The sequence below is a fragment of the Strix uralensis genome, chromosome 2 (assembly GCF_047716275.1).
Source record: "Strix uralensis isolate ZFMK-TIS-50842 chromosome 2, bStrUra1, whole genome shotgun sequence".
NCBI classification, from domain to species: domain Eukaryota; kingdom Metazoa; phylum Chordata; class Aves; order Strigiformes; family Strigidae; genus Strix; species Strix uralensis.
In genome coordinates, this window is record NC_133973.1 from 137317903 (window position 1) to 137332091 (window position 14189).

At 61.9% G+C, this 14189-nt stretch overlaps 2 protein-coding genes and 1 long non-coding RNA gene across 10 annotated transcripts; 1 reads left to right on the forward strand and 2 right to left on the reverse strand.

Annotated features, from left to right (window-relative positions):
- Window positions 1-977: 977 nt before the first annotated feature.
- P4HA3 (prolyl 4-hydroxylase subunit alpha 3) lies at window positions 978-8220 on the reverse strand. 4 transcript variants are annotated; one of them, XM_074860586.1, is made up of 13 exons: window positions 8029-8220; window positions 7332-7474; window positions 6552-6772; window positions 5540-5689; window positions 5392-5443; window positions 5055-5212; window positions 4794-4970; window positions 4335-4399; window positions 4003-4162; window positions 3139-3201; window positions 2770-2838; window positions 1446-1542; window positions 978-1255 (listed from the first exon to the last, which is right to left on the reverse strand). In XM_074860586.1, exons 1-13 carry the CDS (start codon window positions 8208-8210, stop codon window positions 1185-1187), a joined length of 1608 nt encoding a protein of 535 aa, XP_074716687.1. In that variant the 5' UTR covers window positions 8211-8220; the 3' UTR covers window positions 978-1184. The 4 variants fall into 4 exon arrangements, 3 of the variants coding, with proteins under 3 accessions (XP_074716687.1, XP_074716685.1, XP_074716688.1); XM_074860584.1 differs by having other exon boundaries at window positions 3139-3291; XR_012627794.1 differs by having other exon boundaries at window positions 1168-1255; window positions 3139-3196.
- A 1882-nt stretch (window positions 8221-10102) lies between these two features.
- LOC141939905 (uncharacterized) lies at window positions 10103-11014 on the forward strand. Its single transcript, XR_012627795.1, has 2 exons — window positions 10103-10281; window positions 10393-11014. It is a non-coding gene; the product is annotated as an uncharacterized LOC141939905 (long non-coding RNA).
- NEU3 (neuraminidase 3) lies at window positions 10989-14139 on the reverse strand. 5 transcript variants are annotated; one of them, XM_074860592.1, is made up of 5 exons: window positions 13485-14139; window positions 12573-12628; window positions 12235-12459; window positions 11762-12087; window positions 10989-11677 (listed from the first exon to the last, which is right to left on the reverse strand). In XM_074860592.1, exons 2-5 carry the CDS (start codon window positions 12597-12599, stop codon window positions 11128-11130), a joined length of 1128 nt encoding a protein of 375 aa, XP_074716693.1. In that variant the 5' UTR covers window positions 12600-12628; window positions 13485-14139; the 3' UTR covers window positions 10989-11127. The 5 variants fall into 5 exon arrangements, with proteins under 5 accessions (XP_074716693.1, XP_074716692.1, XP_074716689.1 ...); XM_074860591.1 differs by having other exon boundaries at window positions 10989-12087; window positions 12235-12456; XM_074860588.1 differs by having other exon boundaries at window positions 10989-12087.
- Window positions 14140-14189: the final 50 nt, after the last annotated feature.

A 14189-nucleotide genomic window follows, 5' to 3' on the forward strand; every position in this document is an offset into this window, starting at 1 on the left:
CCTACAGAAGGGTTAATCTGAGGCTGGATAAACACTGCCACCGAGTGATAAATGCACATTTTTGAACCCAAAGTGAGCGCTGGGAGACGTCAGCTTGGCGTTTTTATCCCCCTCCCCAATTTTTGTCCTTTTCCTTCTAACTAGCAAAGAGGCTGAGAGGTGATGGAGTGGCCTGGACCCACCCCCGGGGAGCTGGGTCTCCCCAGGCCGTGCTCCCCTCTCCCTCTCCATCCAGGAGGGTTTTAATCTCATCCAAATGTCACGTCCATGGGGCTGGATGGATGTGGAGTCAGGGAGGGGGGGAGGATGGTGTCCTCCAGCTTCATCCCCCCTTCAGCCGGGCTCTCCCCCATCCCAAATACCCAGGGAGAGCGATGCGGGGTCCCTGCCCGATCTCCGGGCGCTGCCGGAGAGCCCTGCTGCCTCTTTTTTGCCTTCCAGTCACGCAGGTGCTGCGGTCGGGCCGGAGAAAGGGAGCTTGTGTGCGGGGTCCCGGGGGAGCGGCGCTGGCACAGGCGTGCTCCGAGCACGGGCAGGCTGGGGGCCGGGGTGGCTGGAAGGCAACGGCTGCCTTCTCCTTCCCCAAGGTCCCTCTTACAGCCACTGCCCTGCAAAAAAACCCCAAAACAACCCTTGTGGGGTGCAAGGGAGGGGGGCTCCATGCAGTTGTTGGGACAAGAACGGAGTGGGGGGCTGCACAATCAGGCCCAAGATGCAGCCAGGCACTGCAGCAGGTTTATTTGAGGATGGATAATGTACTGTCTTTGCTCTAATCCTCTATGGCCATTGTGTTCACTCTGAAGCCTACTGATTATCATAGAAATACTATGTCACTAACTGCCTGTCCTTTTAGCAGAGAGACTTTTCACCTAGGGCTGGAGAAAGGGGCTTGAAGGTGAGTTAAGGGTCCAGGCTGGAATCAGGGGTGAGGGGACGCAGACACATACACACATCCCATCAGGTACCACACTGAGGTATTTCCCTCTAACTCCAATTTAGTGTCTTTTGACTTTATTTTCACCAGATTCAGCCGTGGCTGAGCAAGTGCTACCGCCCCCAATAACACCTCACGCCGTTGCCACCCCCTTCCCTCCCTCCTCTTGCTGCCAGCCTTGGGGACATCCCCAGCTGTGCCGGGGTGGCTTTGCCACCCATGGGTGCCACCTCCTTGAGCCCACAGCACCTCAATCTTGTGCATTGGTGCTGCATGGCCGCCGAAACTCCTGCCCGTGCTCATGGATCCACTTATTCGCCACTGGAAGGGATAAGGACAAGGACCCCCGTCTGCCTCCGTCCCCCTGCACCCGTCCCCGACCCCACTCCGGTACCAGTGATTTGTTTTCGCCTGTTACCCCGGATTTTTCTGGGTTCCCAGCCCCTCTCGCTCCCCCTGGCCGGAAGAACTCCCCCTCCACCCCAGGGTGACACCAGGGACCGTCTCTCACCCCACTTGTCCCCAGCCAGGACGGGGCAGCCGGCGTGCAGGGTGTCCCCATCCCCGTCCCCGTTCCTCCGCAGGTTCCACCAGAAGAGAGCCGCGTTCTGCAGAGCAGAGAGGGAGCCCCGGGGTTTGGCACCCCAAAACCAGAGCCACGAGCCCCAGAATTGGGGTTTGGAACCCCAAAACAAAGCTGAGAGCCCTGGGGTTGGGGTTTGGCACCCCAAAACCGGAGCTGTGAGCCCCAGAATTGGGATTTGGAACCCCAAAACAAAGTTGAGAGCCCTGGGGTTGGGGTTTGGCACCCCAAAACCGGAGCTGTGAGCCCCAGAATTGGGATTTGGAACCCCAAAACAAAGTTGAGAGCCCAGGAGTTGGGGCTTGGCGCCCCAGAATTGGGATTTGGAACCCCAAAACAAAGCTGAGAGCCCTGGGGTTGGGGTTTGGCACCCGTAAAACAGAACTAGGAGCCCGAGAATTGTTTTGGCAGCCCCAAAACAGAGCTGGGAGCCCCAGAACTGGGATTTGGAACCCCAAAACAAAGCTGAGAGCCCTGGGGTTGGCGTTTGGCACCCCAAAACAGGCAGGAACCTAAAGGTTGGGGTTTGGCACCCCTTAAACTGAACCAGGAGCCCAAGGATTGGAGTTTGGCACCCCAAAAACAGCTGGAAGCCCCAGAATTGGGGTTTGGAATGCCAAAATAGAGCTAGTAGTTCTGAGGTTGGGGTTTGACATCCCAAACTGGAGCCAGAGGCTGCAGAATTGGGGGTTGGAAGCCCAAAATAGAGCTGGGAGTCCTGGGGTTGGGGTTTAACACCCCAAAACAGGCAGGAGCCCAAGGGCTGGGGCTTGGAACCCTTGAAACAGAGCTGGGAGTGCTGGGGTTGGAGTTTGGTACCCTAAAACAGAGCCAGGCGCCCCAGAATTGGGTTTGGCACCCCAAAACAGAGCCAGGAACCCAAGGACTGGGGTGTGACACCCCTAAAACAGAGTTGGGAGTCCTAGGTTTAAGGTTTTGGCATCATAAAATAGAGCTGGGATCCCCGAGATTGGATTTGGGCACCCCAAAACACAGATGGGAGCCCCAGGGTTATGGTTTGGCACCCCGAAACAGAGCTGGGAGCTGCAGGATCAAGGTTTGGCAACCCTCAAAGGGAGCCAGGAGCTCCAGGGTGGGTGTTTGGCACCCCAAAACAGATCAGGGAGCCCCGGGGTTGGGGTTTGGCATCGGGACAGGCTCAGCCACAACTCCCCTGCGAGAGACGAGACACAAGAGAGCAGCGTCCCCCCCTTCCCCGCTACCAGGGGGGGCTCATGCGGGTCCCCCTCACCTTAACCACGGGCACGCTGAAGTTGGCGTAGATAAAAGCTGTGGAGCCTCCGGCCTCCACTGCGCTTAGCTGAAAAAGGAGCAAAAAAGGAAAAGGAACAAAAATATGAGCCATGGCCCTGCCCTTCCCCCTGTGATGTGGCTGCTCTGCACGGGGAAACTGAGGCACAAAACCTCCCTCGGTCCCCAACTGTGTTTCCCTCGCTACAGCATGGCACAAGCTCTTAAATACTCTGAAGATATCATTTAACACCCCACCACAGTCTGATTTAGGGCTGCCCTCACCCGTCTCAAACCCTGTTCACTCTGAACCCTACTGATGACCAAGCAAGCGCAGTCTCTCTAGGTCCGGAAATGAGGGTGGACTCACGTAGATCATGACTGTGGCGATCCTGTTGCCCGACTTCATTCTGTAAAGGGGGCTCTTCCTGGACTGCCCCAAGAGCGAGGGGGTGGGGACAGTCAGTCCCGTGGGGACGACAGTCCCACGCTGGCACGGTTCAGCCTGGAGGCACCTCCCACCCTAACAGAGCTGGTGGCTCTGAGCTGCCCATAGGGAACGCTCTCCCTCTCCCTTCTTGTCCCTCCCTCCTTCCTTCCCTCTTTCCTCCCTCCCTTCCCAGGAACATCCCAGGGATCACCATGGGGACACCCCCAGGGACCATCCAGGGCCCTCCCTGCTCCAGGAACATCCCAGGAGCATCATGGGGACCATCCCAGGGTCCACCTCCAGGGACATCTAAGGGACCAGCCCAGAGACCACCCCAAAGACCATCCCAGGGACCAGTTCCAAGAACATCCTACGTACCATCCCCAGATTACCCCATGACCACCCCAAGGACCACCCTGGGGACCCTCCCTCGGGGCACCATCCCAAGGATCCCATGGGGACCACCCCAAGGTCCACCCCAGGGACATCTGAAGGACCAGCCCAGAGACCACCCCAAAGACCACCCCAGGGACCAGTTCCAAAAACATCCCAGGTACCATCCCCAGATCACCCCATGACCATCCCAGGGACACCCCGCTCTGGGCACCATCCCAGGGATCCCATGGGGACCACACCAGTGTCCACCTCCAGGAACATCTGAGGGATCAGCCCAGAGACCACCCCAGGGACCAGTTCCAAGAACAACCCAGGGACCAGTCTGGTGACCGTCTGAGAGACCACCCCAGGAACCATCCCCAGACCACCCTATGACCAGCCCATGGACCACCCCAGCAGCTCCCTGACCGTGGCGTGGTCGAAGTGTGGCTCGTAGTGGCCTCCCAACCCATAGTTGACCACCTGCAGGTACTCGGCGTAGGGTGGCCGCAGGTCCAGGCCGGTGACAGCAGCGATGCGCTGCTCCAATGCCCGCACCACCGGGTCGGCGGTGTCCTTCAGCCAGGCGCTGCGGGAGCACCTCACCTTCAGCCCCCCCCCCCCCCCCCAAATTCACGTGTGGCACTGCTGGGTGTGGCGGACCCAGGCCTCCCCAGCGTGGCTTCACCGCCACCTCAGTGGTGGCAATGGGGCCATGGTGGTCCCGCTGGCTGGAGGACAAGGGGTGGGGTGGCTTCTACCTCTTGCTTATCCGGTACTCGGCTTTCTGCTGCTTCTCCCCAGAGGCGACCACGGACCTCTGCAGCTGGAGGAGGGGGATGTTGCTGCAGATGGGGACCCCCACACCAAGCAGGGACCCCGGTTGGGGTTGAAATTGGGAGGTTTATACCAGCTGGTGGCCAAACATCCCCACCCCAAGGTGTCCCACTGGGGTGATGGATGCAATTGGATCCAACACAGTTGGGTGTCACCAAGTCAAGCCTGGCTGGGAAGGGTTTTAGGGGCATGCGTGGACCTGGTTTCTCCCCAAAACCTTTTGGGGTGCTCACCCACCCCGGGCTCTTGCTGCAGGAAGCTTTGGCTAAACCCTGGCTTAAACCCTCTCCTATCTTTGCATGCTCAAGGTGGTCCATCTTGACCATGTTCTTGGGGCATCCTCCTCCAGGAGAGGGACATCCCTGGGGACAGGGATGACTCACCCAGGGTCCTGCCAGCCCCTTGATGGTCTCGGCCTCGGTGTCACTGACAAAATCGTGGTACAAAGCCACGTAGGGCTGGATCTGGACCACTTCCTTCTTGGCAGGCTGGAGCAGGAGGTAGGGGCTGCCGTTGGTCTCGTAGGAGCAGCTAAGGCGCGGAAACTGCTCCAGGGATGGCTGGGGAGAGAGAGGACCAAGGAGGGTGTGAGGAGGGGGACAGTGGTGGAATGGGGGACTGTAACAACCCCCTGCCAGACCCACCTGCCCCCCTGAGCGCTGGCACAGCTCCTCGTAAGCGTCGCGGCTCTGCAGGCGGGTGCCGTTGGGGCGCTGCAGGGGTCTGGGGCTTGTCGCCGTCCCCATCTCCAGCAGCTTCTCGTACTTGACCACGTTCCTCGCCACCCTTCGGTTACTGGGGTCTGCCAGAGAGGTGGTGTCACCCGAAATGCAGTGTCCCCATCCCCATGGCATCAGTCCCCGGAGAATTACCGGGGGAGGGCAAGAAATGGGGTGAGGGAGGCTGGTGCCGTGCAGAAGTGATGGAGACACCCCAAAACTTCTCCCCACCTCCTGCCACATCAGAGGTTGCCCCACGTACCGTAGTGGAGAAACTCCTTGGAGAGGCTCAAGGCATGGGAGATGTTTCCAGCCTGGATGGGTGGAGCGGAGAGCCCGTGAGCATCCCCCTGCCTACAGTTCAGCTCTGCCAGGCACCGCGAGGATGGGGATGGGACTCGTGGCCATACCATGAAGTAGGAGAAGGCAAGATGGTCCAGAGCATCCTCCAGGCTGCTCCGGTCCTCAGGGTTCCAGCTGCCGTAGGAGAGGCGGAAGAGGCCAACAGCTTCCTCCAGCCACGCGATGGAGTGGTAGTAGTCGCCCGTGTCGTAAGCCACCTGGAAGGCAGCGCATCGCCCAGACCCTCCGACAGGGCCAGCCTGGCCTGCATCCCAACCCCACACTATCCCTTCCCGTCCCTTCCTGACTCATCCCATCCCCTTCTCATCCCAATCCCATCCCCATCCCCTCCCGTCCTCTCCCTGCCCTGTCCCACCCCATCCCATTCTATCCCATCCCTCTGCCATGTCATCCCATCCCATTGTGATTCCCACCCATCCTGGCCCATTGCATCCTGTCGCTTTCCCCATCCCCACCCCCATTCCCTCCCACGCCATCCCCATCCTGCCCCACCCTTCCTTTCCTGTCCCATCCTCATCCATCCACATCCCCATTTCCATTTCCTCCTGCAACTCCACTTCCACCTCACCCTGTCCCATCCCATCCCATCCCATCCCATCCCATCCCATCCCATCCCATCCCATCCCATCCCATCCCATCCCATCCCATCCCATCCCATCCCACGCTCTGACACTCCATCCCAGCTCTGCAGTGACACTCAGAGGACTCTACCCTGAACAAAAACCTCTAGTGAAGCACCCAAATGCCCTCCCAGGGATTTACAGACCCACTTTGACCCCCGGGCGGGGACCAACCCTGTACCCAACTGGGTTGCTGGGGCGGGAGGTCTCCCCCAGGCCACTGGCTTGGCTCTTCCCTTCCCCAAGCCCCGAAGCAGCGAGAAGCCCCATTATTTGGGTGAGAGCTGAGAGGCGATGGCAGGCAGGCGGATGCCTGCGGGCTGAGTCAGAGGGGCCCCTCCGCATCCGTGTGAGAAGAAAACCCAAAGTCTATCCCTACAGAAGCAACATCCTGGGCTGGAAAAGCTCTTTTGGGGGGGTCGATGGCTCTCGCCCTCACCTTGCCCACGTGGAAGCAGTCGTCGGCGGAGAGGGAGACGCGTCGGCTGGGGCTGTAGAGGGGCGGCCAGCCGGCGCCAGCTCGCTGGAAGACGCCATTGGCCATGCCCTTGACGCTGAGCGCGTAGACATCCTGCAGCCGCATCAGGGCCCGGGCAGCCCCATCCAGGTCCTCGGCTCCAGGCAGCTCCTGCTCCACCTCCTTGAAGCCATCATGGAGTGCTGAGGGTGGGTAATGGGGTGAACGGAGAGGGATCAATGAGCTTTTGGGGTGCAGTCACCCTTATCAGTCCTTCTCCATCCCTGGGGACCTCACATGTTGCTCCTTCACCCATTCTCCTGCTCCTCCACCCATCCTCCTGTCCCCCCATCCATCCTCCTGCTTCTCCACCCATCCTCTGGCTCCTCCATCCATCCTCTGGCTCCTCCACCCATCCTCTGGCTCCTCCATCCATCCTCCTGCTCCTCCACCCATTCTCCTTCTCCTCCATCCATTCTCCTGCTTCCCCATCCATCTTCCTGTTCCTCCATCCATCCATCCTCCTTTCCTCCACCCATTCTCCTGCTCCTCCACCCATCCTCCTGTCCCTCCATCCATCCTCCTGCTCCTCCATGAATCCTCTGGCTCCTCCATCCATCCTCTTGCTCCTCCATCCATTCCCCAGCTCCTCCACCCATTCCCCTGCTCCTCCATCCATCCTCCTGCTCATCCACCCCTCCCCATCACCTCCCGGCTCTCCCCAGGTGACAGAGGGGACACGTGGCCGAGCATCCTCCATACCCTGGGTGTTCTCAGTGGCCTCGTCGCTGTAGATGACATTGGGCCAGTCGGAGTGAAGACGCTTGATGAGGCTGAAGGCCAACAAGGGGTTGTCCACTGAGGCCTTGGGGTCCTGGTGCAGCGCCTGGACCTTCTCATAAAACCTGCAAGGCACCCACTGGGTGACACTTTGAGTGATGCTCCTGGGTGGTGACCCCCCTGGGGTGGGGTCTAGGGTCTAGCCCCCCCCGCAGAGTGGGGCAGCTTTGCCCCAGCACCCACTTTTTGGCCAAGCCAGGGGTGAGGAAACCCCATCACGGGGGGTGGACCCCATCCCTGGTGGGTCCGTGGGGATGGCCCGTGCCTCGGGGGTGCTGTGACCCACATCCCCGGTCCCCAACCCAGGGTTCGGGACACCACGTCCCCCTCTTGGGACATAGCGGGGGGGGGGGGGGGGGGCGGGGCGTGGCAGCGTCCCGGCTGTTCTCCCCATCCACCAACGTCACCCCAAACTCCTATTTAGGGGAACCCCCAAAAATTGGGTGCTGGAGGGGGGTGTGTGGGCTGCCTTAATCCCCCCCTTCCCTCCCTGCCAGGGCAGCACCCACCCTTGGGGCGAGGCTATGGGTGCTTAGAGGGGAAGAGACAGAGGGGGAGCACCCACGCGTGACCACGACAGGGTGTGTGTGTGGGGGGGGGGTGTGGGGGGGTCCGGTACCTGGCGAGGCGGCGGAGGCGGCCGCTCTCCTCCCGCAGGTAGGCGCGGAGCCGGCGGAGCAGGCGGCCCTCGGAGCCCAGCGCCCTCCGGACGCTCAGCATGGCCGTGTAGGTCTCGGCTGGGGCGGGGGGGGGCACCAGCACCAGCAGCACCCCCAGCCCCAGCGCCCCCAATCCCCGCATCCAGCCACCGCCGCCGCCGCCGCCGGGAGAGGGAGGAGGGCGGAGGGGGGAGGGACGGGGAGGCCCCGCCTTGAAGGGGGGTGAGGGGGGGGGGTGGAGAGGGGTGGGGGGTGCCCCGGATCCGCCACGCTGGCTGGGGGGCGGGGGTGGTGGTGTTGGGCCCCATCCTGCCTGTCCCCATCCTGCCCCAGCATCATCCTGTCTCTCCCCATCGTCCCTGTCCCCCTCTTGTCCCGTCCCCACCGTCCCTGTCCCCATCCTGCCCGTCCCCCTCGTGTCTGTCCCCATCCTGCTCCAGCATCATCCTGACTGTCCCCGTCATCCCTGTCCCCATCCTGCCCGTCTCCCTCGTGTCTGTCCCCATCCTGCCCCAGCATCATCCTGCCTCTCCCCCTCGTCCCTGTCCCCCTCTTGTCTGTCCCCATCCTGCCTGTCCCTGTCATCTCTGTCCCCATCCCATCCTGTCCCCACCCTCCCTGTCCCCATCCTCCTTGTCTCCACCCTGCCCACCCCCATCCCATCCTCTCCCCAACCTCCCTGTCCCCATGCCATCCTGTCCCCTTCCTGCCTGTCCCTATTCCATCCCGGCCCCATCCTGCCCTGTCCTCAGCCCCATCCTGCCTGTCCCCCTCCTGTCTGTCTCCATTTTGTACCCTGTCCCCATCCCATCCTGTCCCCCTCTTGGCTGTCTCACCCTGCCTTGGCCTCATCCTGCCTGTCCCTGTCTTCTCTGTCCCCATTCCGTCCCGTCCCCCTCCTGCCTGTCCCAGTGGGGTGAGGGTGGTGGGTCGAGGACGTCCCGCTGGGTTCCCACCAACACTGTGGACACTTTCTCACCCTGAAAAAACTCCTTTTTTGTAGAGAGCAGGTGCTCAGGTGCCCCATCTGCAGGGACAGCACCATCATGGCACCCCAAAATACTCCCTCTTGAGCTGAGCACCCCCAGCCCCTGGCACCCCTGGAGCCACCCAGCGAAAATGGGTGGAACCGGCTGAATTCCCAAAGGAAAGGCCAAAAGAAGTTGGGAAATGTGGGGCGCTGCGCCTGCGCCGAGGGGCTGGGAGGGGCCAACCCTGCCCTGCACCATGGGGGGGTGACGGGTGCAAGGACATGACGGGTGCAAGGGCAGGAAGGCATCAGGGCTTGGGGTGAGCTTTGCTCTGAGACCCTCCGCTCCAGGGTCTGGGTACCACGATCCATTGCTCAGCCGTGTCCCATGTCCCCGTCACTCAGCCATGGCCCATGTCCCCATCACTCCATGTCCCATGTCCCATCACTCAGCCGTGTCCCACGTTCCCATTGCCCAGCCATGTCACATGTCCCCATATCACATATCCCCATGTCACATGTCCTATCCTTCAGCCATGTCCCACATCCATCACTCAACCGTGTCCTGTGTCCCCATCACACGCTGTATTGCATGTCCCCATCACTCAGCCATGTCCCACATCCCCATCACTCCATGTCCCATCACTCAGCCGTGTCCCATGTCCCATGTCCCCATCACTCCATGTCCCATGTCCTAAACTTCAGCCATGTCCCACATCCATCACTCAGCCATGCCCGTGTCCCATGTCTCCATCACTCAGCCACATCCCATGACCCTGCATCACTCCCCCCACCTTCCCCCCCCCACCCGTCACCCCAAAAACCCGGACAAACCCCCCCAAACCCCAGCACTTTCCTCAATCTCCCCTCACCCCCCTCCCCATCCCCTGGGTCCCCCCTGGCAGCGGTCAGAGCAGGCCACGCCGTCGCCCGTCGCTAAACCCCATCCAGCAACACCCTCCGCCGCCAAACCCCACCTCCCCGGTGCTGAACCCCATAAATACAACCCCAGGTGACACCGGGGTTGTCCCCACACCATGCCTGTCCCGTGCCTGGCCCTGCTCCTGGCCCTGCTCCTGGCCACCGGCCCCCAGCACCCCACCGCCGACGTCCCCCAGGACCCCCCCGCTGATGCCGTCCCCACCGGTGCCCGCCCTTGCGCCCAGCACACGGGTCGCTGCCGCCGCGTCTGCTTCGCCCACGAGACCCAGCGGGGACATTTTGGTTGTCCCCGGCGCTACCGGTAAGATGGGGACACCGGGACCCCCCCCCCCCCCCCCCCCCCCCCCCCCCCCTCTAAAAAAACCCCCGCTAACCCCACGACCTTTGTGGGGGGGGGGTGTGTCTCTTCCAGATGCTGCGTGCCCAAAATGTAGCAGCGGGATGGACTGGGAAGCGACAACGCTCGGGGCCATCCTGCATCCTTCCCTGGCAGGGCCATCTCCCCTGGGATTTTCCCAATATTGGCTGGATTTCACCTGTTTTGGGAGGATTTTGTTCGGCGGCAGCAGCACAGGGAGATGAGGTCGCTGTCACCGTCATGATGCTGCAACTTGTCCCCTACAGAGCAGAATAACCCCCCCCCTTGAGATTTGAGTGCTTTTTCCCATGCGAATATGGGGTGAAACTCAGCCTGAACCAGCAAAGTGAAGAGAACAGGATAAAAAAATGGTAAAAAAGGGGAATTCTCTCTCTACCACATGGGGGGGACACACAGAGGAATTGCAAATAATTTTTACAACTGGTTTTGGGTATTTTTTCCCCAGGGGACCAGCTGCTCTCAATGGCACCTTTTGCATTTTGCCACTACCAGGTGAAAAATGCAAATTTCTGATGAAGCAGCGGCATTTTGGGTGCCGTGCCGGCATCCACCCCCCGCAGCAGATCCTCCACCCCCTCCCCCAGGTTGCCACCATTTATCTGACGGGTGATTAAAAAGCCAAGCGTTAATTAAATAAAAAGCTATGCAATGCTGAGCCTCCGGCGCATCCAAAATGTGCCGGTGGGGTCCCAGCGTTGCTGCGTTCACCGGCTCCGGCTGCCAGCAGTTGGGAGTGACCCCCCCCCCCCCTTGTAAAATGGGTCTGATTTAGGAAGATTTGAGGTTCTGCTCGCCGCCGTCGGAGGTGTCCAGGGCGAAGAGGCAGAAGGCGATTTCCTCGCAGGCGCTGGCGGTGCCGCACTCGAACAAGCAGCCGAAAACGCCGCGGGGGCAGACGGCCAGGTCGGAGTAACCAGCCGGGCCTGGGTGCAGCACCCATGGGTGCCACCAACCCGCCCCATCCAGCGGCTCGGGGTTGAGATAGATGCCTAAATCACGCCGGCGGTGCCGATCGGTGGGGTGGGAGTAGAGTAACCAAGTAGGCGCATCCCCGGCGCCGCTCGGCGCGGCGAAGCTCACCACGCTGCCCTGGCAGCCCCGCGGCGGCTCGCCCAGCGCCCTGCACCGCGCCGAGCGCTCGAAGCGCAGCCCGTTGTCGGCGCTGAACGCCACGGCCCGGCAACGCCGCGGCGCTCGGGCGTTGCAGTAGAGCCAGAGCTTACGGGTATCGCCGGCGCAGATCTCGGCGACCTGGCACTCGCCCGTCCGCCCACCGCCGACCAGGGCACCCTTGTGCCAGCTGCGCCCACCGTCGTCGCTGTAGAAGACGAGGGCGTGCTGCCGGGTGTAGCAAGGCAGCGGCACAACCCCGCACAAACACCCGTGAACGTAGTAAGCGTACGCCGGCACGACCAGGCGCCCCGAACGCAGCTGCACCCCGTGGCCCGGCCCCACGGCGAAGGTGGCCCAATGGGCCAGGTCGGTGCCGACAGCTTCGTCCGTCACGTCCCGCAGCGGGGTCCAGCGGCGGCCGCCGTCGGCGCTGGTGGAGTAGCAGAGGCGAGCGGCGCTGCAGCCCCTCCAGATTTGGCATCGCTCCGTCTTCCCCTGCTCGACGCAGATGCAGAAGAGGAAGACGGTGCTGCTCTTCGCATCGTAGAGGGGACAGGGGTTCATGGTGCGGTGGCCGGGCAGCGTCAACGCCGACAGCTCCTCCACCGGACCCCACTGGCGGCGAGGAGGAAAACGGGGGGGATGCAGCGGTGTTGCTGTACCCCCAAACCCCCCGGCGTCGCTCCCGGGGATGCGTCCGCCGTGATGGAGGACGCAGGTTGTTCCTACAGCCCAGGCGGGTGGTTTTGTTTTTTTTTTTACCTCGACCGAGGAGCCCTGCCGACGGCCCCGGCGCAGCACCAGGTACTTGGCGTCCTCGTCCCTGGGCGAGGAGCGTTTCTCGGCGAAGGCCAGGAAGGTGGCGGCAGGGGGGATGTAGAGCAAAGCCGGGATGCGGTAGGTGACCCCGCTCGCCTCCAGAAACAGCGTCTCCCGCAGAAGGATGAGCGGGGCTGCCGGGGGGCTCTCCCCACCATCCCCCTGCTGCTGGCAGGGTGGGAAGGTCAGATGGTAAAGGGTTAAATGCTGGCAAAAGGGGGGGAAGGTGGCCCTCGTGCTCCCCCCCCACCCAAGATGAGGGGAGAGGGAGGAGGACAAACCTTGAGGCAGGTGATGGCCTGGGACATGGTGGCCTCCCCGAGGGCCCCGCTGGCGCCTGAAGGGGGGTGGAAGGGGGGGGGGGGAGGTGAGAGCGGAGCCCTTCAGGGGGGGTCCCACCCCACTGTCCTGCCTGTCCGTGGTGTCCCCATGGATGCAGGGGCTCCCCTACATCCACCCCCACAGTGCCCACTCCCCAGGCTGTCCCCAAGGGTGCTGCACTCTCCAGGCCCCCCCAAACCCCATCCCTTTTAGCACCCCCAGTGTCCCCAGCCCAGAGCCCCTGCCCCCCAAGGCCCCAATCCTCCCATGCACCCCCCATTCCCCACATGTACCCCCACATTTCCCAGGCACCCCCAATACCCCAATCCCCCCATGCACCCTCCCATTCCCCCTGCACCCCCCCAGGCCCTGATTGCTCCCATGCACCCCCCATTCTCCATGCACCCCCCCATTCTCTATGCACCCCCAATGCCTCAATCCCCCCATGCACCCCCCTTTCCCCTCCCACCTGGATCCCCCCATGCACCCCCCCATGTCCCTTCAACCCCCCATGCACCCCTCCCATACCCCGTCCCGCCCCCCCCATGCACTCCTCAATGCTGGGACACCCCGACAGCCCCCATGGCCTGTCCCACTGACACCCCTCACGCACCGATCCCCCCGTGCCGTCCCCCCCATGCACCCCCCTGCACCCCTCATGCCCTGTACCCCCCCAACATGCACCCCCGTCCACCCGCAAGCTCGGACCCCCCCGTACATGGCCCTACACCCCCATACCCCGACTCCCTGCATGCCCCGATCCCCCCTCCCCATTCCCGGCACCCCCCCTGCACCCCACTTCCCCTACACCCCCCCGCATGCACCGACCCCCCCTCCATGGCCCCGTTAGCCCCCCCCGCAGCCCCGCGCACCCCCCTCTCCGCCGCCTCCGCCGCGCCGGTGTCGCCCCGCCCACTGCCCCGCCCCTTCCTGGCAGCTCCGGCCCGGCCCCCGGAGCCTCTCGGGGGGGCGGTTTAACGGTGACCCCCCCCCATCCCAACACTGCACCGCGAAACGCCCCACAGACGCTCCGGAACACGTTTAACGTCTGTTCTTCCCTTTTATTTGAAGAAAAAAAAAAAATTTTTTTTTTTTTTTTTTTTAAGAAAATGCCATTTTACAGAAGGAACAGGACAAGAGATGGAACCAGGCAGCGGGACACACATGAACAGTCACACATGGGAAAAGCCTTTCGCTTTCCTTTTTTTTTTTTCCCACCTTTTTTTTTTTTCTCCACCAGCTGAACATACAGAAGTAGCATATTTACCCACCCTCCCCCAAAAGGCTTTTATGTAAAACAACCCTCTACCCCCAATTAAATACAAAAATAATGAAAACTCATTTGCGAGCGGACAGTTGTTTTACAGAAGGATTTTGTCCTGAAAAAGGGAAAGGTGATGTTAGTGGAATGTGAATGGTTAAACCCCCCCCCAGATGCATGGAGCTGTTTGGTAAAGCACTGCCCGATAAAAAATACAGAGGGAATGGGGGCAGCGTCGGTGACAAGCGTCCCCTCCGGAGTGTCCCCACAGCAAATCCTCCACGGTTTGCCCCAGAGGTGGCAGAACCCCCAAAAC